The 9,808-nt window shown below is 42.9% G+C and overlaps 1 protein-coding gene across 1 annotated transcript; it reads right to left on the reverse strand.

The window, feature by feature from the left end:
• Positions 1-292: 292 nt before the first annotated feature.
• Positions 293-9,591, reverse strand: LOC129116655 (uncharacterized; the record flags this gene model as incomplete). Its single annotated transcript, XM_054627447.1, has 6 exons — positions 9,236-9,591; positions 8,947-9,161; positions 8,675-8,857; positions 2,429-2,764; positions 1,099-1,368; positions 293-430 (listed from the first exon to the last, which is right to left on the reverse strand). Coding segments are annotated over exons 1-6 (1,498 nt in total), but the record flags the coding sequence as incomplete, so codon positions are not given.
• Positions 9,592-9,808: the final 217 nt, after the last annotated feature.

The raw sequence follows: 9,808 nt of genomic DNA on the forward strand, positions 1-9,808 counted from the left end.
AGGGATTAGATTTAACCTGTCAGTCCCGGGATTGAACCAACAACCTCCCTGTCACAAGCTTGCTTCTCTAAACCGTCACTGCTTTTTGAACCAGAAACCAATACAAATAAAACCCAATAAAAGAGATCAATGAAGTGTTTCTGATTGTGAGAACGATAAGCCTTTGATTAATGAAGTATATTTTTATTGTTATTTTTCTATCATGATGGGTCTTTTATCTGAGAAGACCAGACCAGGTTGACGTGAGATGGTTGTTATGTGAATGTTGATAAAGTCTGTAATATAAACGTACCTTTTCTACGGCGTATTTTGATGATCTTTGCCCATACAAGGAACATTTGAACTACAAGAACAAGAGAAATTCCCAAAACAGTTCCTCCCAACCATCCTGTGATGTCCACTTTGCTTGACGTGTCCTTGAACAGTTTCTCTGAAACACATTAATAGAAAAACCACGTGTGACTCTCAGGATGTAAAGAACATTTATTATTATAACCTAAACAAGATAAAGATAAAAATCTCAGAACCTAAAAATCACACCCAGTGTGTGAAATACTGGAGGGTCTCCGGGGGTCTGAGACCCCTAGATTACACTTCAGACCCTCTGAAAGCCTCAGGGGGTCTCTCTGAAATCATAAGACAATTCTTTTCTGTTCTGATGCAACGGTCCGGGGACAGAATGAGTCGTATTTTTGTACAGATTGTAAAACCCTCTGAGGCAAATTTGTGATTCTGGGCTAAACAAAAAAAAAACAGACTAAAATGTCTTTTGAAAGCTCACTAATGTCCAGTCAGATTATTCAAACTGCAAAACATTTATTCACTAAAATTAAAAGTGAGTTAGAGAGACGAGTTTCCTCAGTAAGTGACACAAACAGGATGAGTGAAGTGAGGACCCATAGTGGACAAATCTGATCCAGTGTCTCTCTTAAGAACCTGGATTTAAGCAGGAAGAGAAGACAAGAGAACAAGAAGAAGCCGAGCAAAGATGTGTGTGCGTCGGGTTAGAGAGAGAGAGAGAGAGAGAGAGAGAGAGAAGTGTGTGCGCTGTGTTTATTCTGTTTCACTTTTAGATAAAAACACCGGGTTCAGTCTCACCAGGAAGAGTGATGTTGGCATCGATCTGGTGGCCGATCTCGTCCTGCGTGGCGACACATGTGAAGCGGTTGGTGGAGGTGGAGGTCACGGTGGCCTGGAGGCCGACGTCTCCTCGGTCTGAGACTTGCGGCTCATCTGCAGGGAGGACGTTTCCATCGGCGTTGAACCACTGAAGCTTCGGCTGAGGGGAAGCTCCACGGACGTCACACCGCAGCTGCACCCCGACGTCTGTGACCTCAACTATGGAGATGCTCGGCTCTGGAGCTGCACCTGTTGACACAAAGACAATAACATCAGGATATTTAAAAAAAGTTTTTTATAGATTTATTTATTGACTGTAAAAAAAAATATTTCTGATATTCTCAGAAATATTCTTCTTAATAACACCGTTTACAACATGCATCACAAACTGAAGGCAAAGCAATAAATAAATGTAGAAAAATGCACTAAAGATGATGAAGTGTTGGGTTGTCTGCAGAAAGTTACTAACACAGAGAGAGAATTTAAGTTTTGTTCCAGAAAAGGCCGGTGAGCCTTTTAGATTCCGACCCACAGTGCTCGACCTTTAACAGACGGATGAGGGGAAGTCTGTGTGCTCAAACTCTGACGCCTTCATTTAAAAAACTTTGACACAATACCATCAAAGTCTCGTATCAGGGTGATAAACAACCATCGAGCTCAGATGCTACATCAGCAGCGTTCAGCCATCAGCCAGAAAAGATGGAGCTATGGAGAGAAAGATCAGGGCCTCACCATCAGTTTTCCCGTATTTGTTCTTCAAGGACGAGCACTGTTGGTCACAATCTAGAAGGAAAATCAAATCATCGTGTGTGACTGTGTGATATCGTCAACCTGCTGAGCAACTAATGTAGGAAACAACAGCTGAGAGCAAGAAGGACATAATGATCGTTTGAAGCGGGGTTGTTTGAGTTTACTTTGTTTGTGTTGTTGTGTGACTTTGGGTGAGTTCGGATCCAAAACTCACACTATATCACAAACTAACCATCAGAAACTCACACTATATCACAAACTAACCATCAGAAACTCACACTATATCACAAACTAACCATCAGAAACTCACACTATATCACAAACTAACCATCAGAAACTCCTTCGTTCTGAGAGGTAAAATGACGTTTTTTGTGAATGGAGTCTGGTGTGTTTTAAGAGAGAACAGATAACAAAGAATATATCCGATTGTTTTTGTCTACGTCGCCTACATTGAAATGTATTTGGGAACACAAATACAGGAGGAATAATTACAGCAATGTTCATGTGGGACGTATTGTTTTAAGACAGACTTGAAAAACTGTTCTATGAAAGCACTCACCAACAAACAGCTTGATGTTGTTTACTATGTATACATGTGGAAAATCACAGGTGTAATCTCCACTGTCTGCCACCTTGGCATTTCTGATGACTATGGAGGCGTTGCCGTGTTTCAGGTCATCTGGGAAATGTGAGACTCGTCCTCTGAACTGCTCGCTCTGACCTTCACGGCCGTTGTTGTAATGATCACCTGCATCATAAAGGAAAACCTCCTGACCTTGATCTCTCTGAGCTACTTTCTTCCAGTCAAAGACACCTGCTACGATGTTCTCCTTGGATTCGAGGGAGCAGGGTAAAATGACATCACTTCCTGCTGCTGCACGCACTGTGACCTCACCTGAAAGATGTTTAAATAGAGAACGTCAGTAGAAGCTTTGAGCACCGCAAAGACACAGTAGAAGTATCTAATGAGACTTAACATAAGACCCAATCAGGTATAGGGACGTATCTGTAGATGAGCATCTCCACTATATTGTTTAGTGAAAAAATACTTTATAGCAATACACTGACATGAAAACAAGACACCTGATAAGTCACATGACCAGGTGTTTTGTCTTTGACCACTTTTAGACTGAGGGCTTTGCTGCTTGTTATAATTTTACCAATCATTAGATATAATAACAGATAACTACAGAAATGAATTCATTTTCAGATCAAAACACCCAAAACTGTTCCTACCACAAAACATCAAGGTGTTCTCACTTTATACCATCAACAAATCACAGACGAATATCTATAAAGGTAATAAAATATACAGGAACAAAAAGAGTTCACACACCCACATTAAGGAAACATTATTCAGTTTACCATCTGAATATTTAGCACAGGGAACACAAAATGCACAAATATGCAGGCAATGCATTTTTCAGTGTTCATTCAAGCCCTTTTCACAGCAGCCATTTTGAAAATGTCATAGCAGGGTAAAAATAAATATGGTCCCATTCTATTCAGTGTGTCTCAGCAATCCCAGTGAGCCAGCATGCACAGTACCAGGGCCTTAAATGCACCAGGGCCATGATTAATATTACACCGGTAATGACATGCCAAAAGGACCTACAATACTTCAGATGCATTAATAGAGAAAGTCAGCAGTGCAAAAACAAAGTATATTTATCTAATTACGAGTGGAAATATCTTATAACACTTAATATAATACACAATAAGATATAGGGACTTATCTGTAGACGATGCATCCTAAACATATTGTTAAGTTAAAAAATACTTCTGAGCATTACAGCCTTGTTATGACTCATTCAGTGAAATAAAGCTCAAAATTAGTTTCACAGCAAAAACATGTTGCTTTATTTTTCATCTTGAAAGGCCAAAATATAACATTCTATTTCAGGAATCATAACAAGAATAGTTATTTGCACACTTAACTCTATATATATTTTTAGCTTTCGGTCTAAACCATCCAGACCAGAAGCTAAAGATAAAGTGTTCTATGCATCATCAGGACCTTCATCATCACATGCCCTGATGAAGGTCCTTTAAACCAAAAGCTAATAAATAAAGTAATGAAATATAAAGGCCAAAAGATAAAAATAAAGTCTTCTATTCTAGTATCTATTCTACTAGTTGGATACCTTTGGATACCTTATTGAAGACAAAGCCGAGTGAAACTGTCATCGTGCCACCTGCTGAGGCCCTGCTGACACCCACTACTACTACCACTATCATTATTAGTCTCATTACTATTATTATTATCATTATTAGTCACATTACTATTATTATTGCCTGTACTATTACGCTTATTGACTTGCTTGTACCCTGGAGTCTTTGTGCTTTCTCGCTTCGCAGGCTTCTATAAATCGTGGCTGTACCTGGACCGTGGATGTGCATCCTGCTACGGCCCTGCTGACACCGACTGCTACCACCATTATTATTACTCGTCACATTACTATTACTATTACCTGTACCATTAAGCATTTTAGCTTTACTTCCACCCTGAAGCCCTTTTGCTTTCTCGTTCCGCAGGTTTCCATGAATCGTTGTGGTACCTGGACCGTAGTCGTGCCTCCTGCTGTGAGCCGACTGACACCCACTGCTACTTCCATTATTATTATTAGTCACATTACTATCCCTATTTTCATAACTATAATTCTATTGTAATAATTGCTGCTATTATTATAAGTAGTCTTATTATATGAATCATTTATGTCATATACATTGAATGTGTTGTATCTCTGTTATGCTGTTCATTCTGGACACATGACATCTATTGCATTCTGTCCATCCTGGAGAAGGATCCCTCCTCTGTCGTTCTCCCAGAGGTTTCTTCCTTTTTTCTCCCTGTTAAAGGGGTTTTTAGGGGAGTTTTTCCTGTGCTGATGTGAGGGAAGGACAGAGGATGTGAGGGTGTAAGGACAGAGGATGTGAGGGTGTAAGGACAGAGGATGTGAGGGTGTAAGGACAGAGGATGTGAGGGTGTAAGGACAGAGGATGTGAGGGTGTAAGGACAGAGGAGGTGAGGGTCTAAGGACAGAGGATGTGAGGGTGTAAGGACAGAGGATGTGAGGGTCTAAGGACAGAGGATGTGAGGGTGTAAGGACAGAGGATGTAAGGACAGAGGAGGTGAGGGTGTAAGGACAGAGGATGTGAGGGTGTAAGGACAGAGGATGTGAGGGTGTAAGGACAGAGGATGTGAGGGTCTAAGGACAGAGGATGTGAGGGTGTAAGGACAGAGGATGTGAGGGTGTAAGGACAGAGGATGTGAGGGTGTAAGGACAGAGGAGGTGAGGGTGTAAGGACAGAGGATGTGAGGGTCTAAGGACAGAGGATGTGAGGGTGTAAGGACAGAGGAGGTGAGGGTGTAAGGACAGAGGAGGTGAGGGTGTAAGGACAGAGGAGGTGAGGGTGTAAGGACAGAGGATGTGAGGGTGTAAGGACAGAGGATGTGAGGGTGTAAGGACAGAGGATGTGAGGGTCTAAGGACAGAGGATGTGAGGGTCTAAGGACAGAGGATGTGAGGGTGTAAGGACAGAGGATGTGAGGGTGTAAGGACAGAGGATGTGAGGGTGTAAGGACAGAGGAGGTGAGGGTGTAAGGACAGAGGAGGTGAGGGTGTAAGGACAGAGGATGTGAGGGTCTAAGGACAGAGGAGGTGAGGGTCTAAGGACAGAGGATGTAAGGACAGAGGAGGTGAGGGTGTAAGGACAGAGGATGTGAGGGTGTAAGGACAGAGGAGGTGAGGGTGTAAGGACAGAGGATGTGAGGGTGTAAGGACAGAGGATGTGAGGGTGTAAGGACAGAGGATGTGAGGGTGTAAGGACAGAGGAGGTGAGGGTGTAAGGACAGAGGATGTGAGGGTCTAAGGACAGAGGATGTGAGGGTGTAAGGACAGAGGAGGTGAGGGTGTAAGGACAGAGGAGGTGAGGGTCTAAGGACAGAGGATGTGAGGGTGTAAGGACAGAGGATGTGAGGGTGTAAGGACAGAGGATGTGAGGGTGTAAGGACAGAGGATGTGAGGGTCTAAGGACAGAGGATGTGAGGGTGTAAGGACAGAGGATGTGAGGGTGTAAGGACAGAGGATGTGAGGGTGTAAGGACAGAGGATGTGAGGGTGTAAGGACAGAGGATGTGAGGGTGTAAGGACAGAGGAGGTGAGGGTGTAAGGACAGAGGATGTGAGGGTGTAAGGACAGAGGATGTGAGGGTGTAAGGACAGAGGATGTGAGGGTGTAAGGACAGAGGATGTGAGGGTGTAAGGACAGAGGATGTGAGGGTCTAAGGACAGAGGATGTGAGGGTGTAAGGACAGAGGATGTGAGGGTCTAAGGACAGAGGATGTGAGGGTGTAAGGACAGAGGATGTGAGGGTGTAAGGACAGAGGATGTCTCATGGTTACAGATTTAAAGTCCTCTGAGGCAAATTTGTAATTTGTGATTCTGGGCTCTACAACATAAACTGAACTGAATTGAACAGAACCTGTCATCACAGTTATGAATGAAACAGAAGTATGATGGACCTCAGATGAACTTAGTGAGCTACAGGGCTAAGCCAGGTAACCACTGCTAGCTCCACAGACAGACAGCTGGAGTGAGACAGGTGTCTGTACCGGTGGTGAGACGGGTCAGGGTGAGCAGACAGAGGAGCAGACAGACACGAGACTGACGTCTGACATCCATAAGCACAGACATTAGACTCATTAACGTAGACATCACGAGAGAGGCTGGCATGTTGATAGCAGGAAGTAAATAAATACGTCACTGTGTCCAGAGACGCTATTGGCTGCGACAGTCACGTGACTGTCGTCACTGTCTCATATATATATATATATTATTATATATATATATATATATATATATATTATATATATATATATATATATATATATATATATATATATATATATATATATATATATATATATATATATATATATATATATATATATATATATATATATATATATATATATATATATATATATATATATATATAGATATGAGAGGACCAGAGAGGAGACCGGGCGGTGATGCTCATGCAGCCCGCTGACAGCAGCCTGGTCTCGGCTAGGCCTCTCCAGATGTGCCGCTCTGGTGTCTCTGTGGTTAAACATGAGATATAACTCGTTTGGGGTATCTAACGAGCAATCTTTGCTCTCTGATTTTACATCTATTATTAGTTCCCGTGCAAACTGGTTTCATCACTTTACATATATACATACACATATTTTTCAACTTTAACTTTGCATCAAGTTACAGCCCTGCCTTTGTACTTTTGACCGATGTTTTTGCAATATTTTATTCAAGGGACAACTGAGGAAACCCGGGCCCTCATTGCCTGGTGGGCAGCCAACGAGAGCCTCTTCACTGGCAGGAGGAATTCCTCCAAAAATGGATGGGAGTAAGATAAGATAAGATAATCCTTTATTAGTCCCGCAGCGGGGAAATTTGCAGTGAGTATTTATTTGAGTGCTTGTATCATTGCCTGTATGACTGGGTCAGGGATGGAGCCAGATTTGTGCTGTCTCCATCCATAATGATTCATATCTTATTGAAGAGGCAGTGTGTCACTCTGTGTCACTCTTTGTTTATGTTTTTTCCAGTGACTTTGTTACCACTTCTGGCCTGGCAATAACAGCCAAACAGGCCAAAAAGAAGTGGAACAACCTTAAGGATAAATACAAGGTAAGCTGCCTGTTGCTCTGCTCTGTATTACTGAGAGAGCCTTCAGTTTCACAGTGTAGTGATTAATACCCTATTTTCAGGACCTTAGGGATCCCCCCACAGGCAAAGGGGTAGAGGCCGGTGGTGTCACTGAACCACCTGGCAGTGGTACAGTGACATGGATGCAGCACTCCATAAGTCCGCCCCTGGTAGTTGCAGCAAACCTGACTGCCACTACAGGTGGCGCGGTCACACCAACGGCCTCTACCTCTTCTGCAGAGGAAGCAGGTCAGCCTCCAACAAAGAGGCCCAGGAACAACCTCCTGGAGTTCTTGAAAGAGCAGGCAGAGAAGGAAGAGGAGAGGAGAGAAAGGCCGTAGAGAGAGAGGAGAAGAGTGAAAGGGAGGCAGCAGCTCGAGCAGAGCGATATCTTAATCTGTTCGAGAATGTTGTGAATAAGTTTTGATTTAAATGTGTTATTTTAATTGTAAATAAATATTGTTCAGTTTCAACCCAGGCAATTCATTCTTGAAGGCAATAGTGTATTGTATATATTTACAACAAAAGGAAAAGAATCACAAGGTCCTATATTTAAAAGTTTTATACAATTATTTACAGCCATGCAGTGAAATTTAAATTAGCCAGAAAAAGAACATATACAACATATAAACTACCCACAAACAAGTCGTTTTCCCCAGAAGAAACGAAATAATGGATTATTCTGACCTATCTATCTATCTATCCTATTATCTATCTATCTATCTATATCTATCTATCTATCTATCTATCTATCTATCTATATCTATCTATCTATCTATCTATCTATCTATCTATCTATCTATCTATCTATCTATCTATCTATCTATCTATCTATCTATCTATCTATCTATCTATCTATCTATCTATCTATCTATCTATCTATCTATCTATCTATCTATCTGGAGAGGTTTACTGTTAGATGTAGTCATGTTCACCCAGACATGCAGGCAGTTCTCCAGGAGCAGAAAGCTGGGCAGCAAGCGTTCCCCGACAGCTCCCTCTGAATGACTTCTGCAACATCCTCGCTGTCATCTGGTCCCCCTCCTCCTCCTCCTCCTCCTCCTCCTCCTCCTCCTCCTCCTCCTCCTCCAGGATATCACCTGCAGCCACACACATGTTGTGGAGGATGCAGCAGGCACCAATCACCTTCGGGGCGAACAGAGGCCGGATCTCCAGGGCCCTCAGGAAGATGGAGCGCCAGCGCGTTTTCAGAATGCCAAAGGTGCGCTCAATAATGTTCCTTGCCTTTGCATGGTGCCTGTTGTACCGGGCTTCAACTTGGCCTGTTAATAAAATTCACATAGAAAATGTATGCTGTGTTTCAAAGTCACCAAAGTAAAAATTTGCTGTGTGTGTGTGTAAGTGTTCTTACTTGCTACAGGCTGGCGGTATGGTGTCATGATGGCAACAGGACGCTGCAGGCACGGGTATCCTCCATCTCCTAATAGTATGTACCCAGCTGGTGGATACAGGGCCTGCTTGTACATCGGAGATCTTCTAAGTACAAGTGCGTCATGTACAGATCCTGTATTTCCAATGTACACATCCAGAAATGCGCCCTTGGCATCACAGATGCCCTGCATAGCACTGAGGGGAAAAGTTTTCTGTTAATATAGCATTTCTTCTGTGGCTCTGCAGGAGGAAGAATCCTGATGTGGCACCCGTCGATGGCACCGGCAGCACAGCGGAATGCCTCATGGCCAGCAAGGCGAACAAAGCCAGCCCCCACCTCCTCCATCTCCTCTGGTTTGGGGAAATGAATGACTCTGTGGAGGATGGTCATCATTTCCTCCACGACGTTGTGGACGGTCCGGCAAACGGTGGCTAGTGGCATGGCAAAGATGTCTGCAGTTACCCTGTAGGAAGCTCCACAGGCAAGCCAGTACACCGTGACCAGGACCTCCATTTCATGGCTCCATCCATGGGCTTTTTGCCGGGGCAGCATCTGGACCAGCATGTTGATGCTGCTCCTGGATAGCCTGAAGGCTGGTTTCAAGTCAGCTCCAGAAAAGAACATGGCGAGGAGAGGCACATGGTCATGCACTTGTGCATACCTTTGTGAGGGACTTTGGTCCTGTAAAAAAAAAAATACATATATATTTTTGGAATTTCTTTACATTGTTTATTAATTGTTATTTTTTATCATGTATTATATTTATTGTTTATTTATGTTTTTACTATTTGATATTTATTAAACTGATGTGCATGGCACAGATGAAGTACAGGTAGGCTAC

This window comes from Anoplopoma fimbria, unplaced genomic scaffold, assembly GCF_027596085.1.
Source record: "Anoplopoma fimbria isolate UVic2021 breed Golden Eagle Sablefish unplaced genomic scaffold, Afim_UVic_2022 Un_contig_8874_pilon_pilon, whole genome shotgun sequence".
In the NCBI taxonomy this organism is placed as follows: domain Eukaryota; kingdom Metazoa; phylum Chordata; class Actinopteri; order Perciformes; family Anoplopomatidae; genus Anoplopoma; species Anoplopoma fimbria.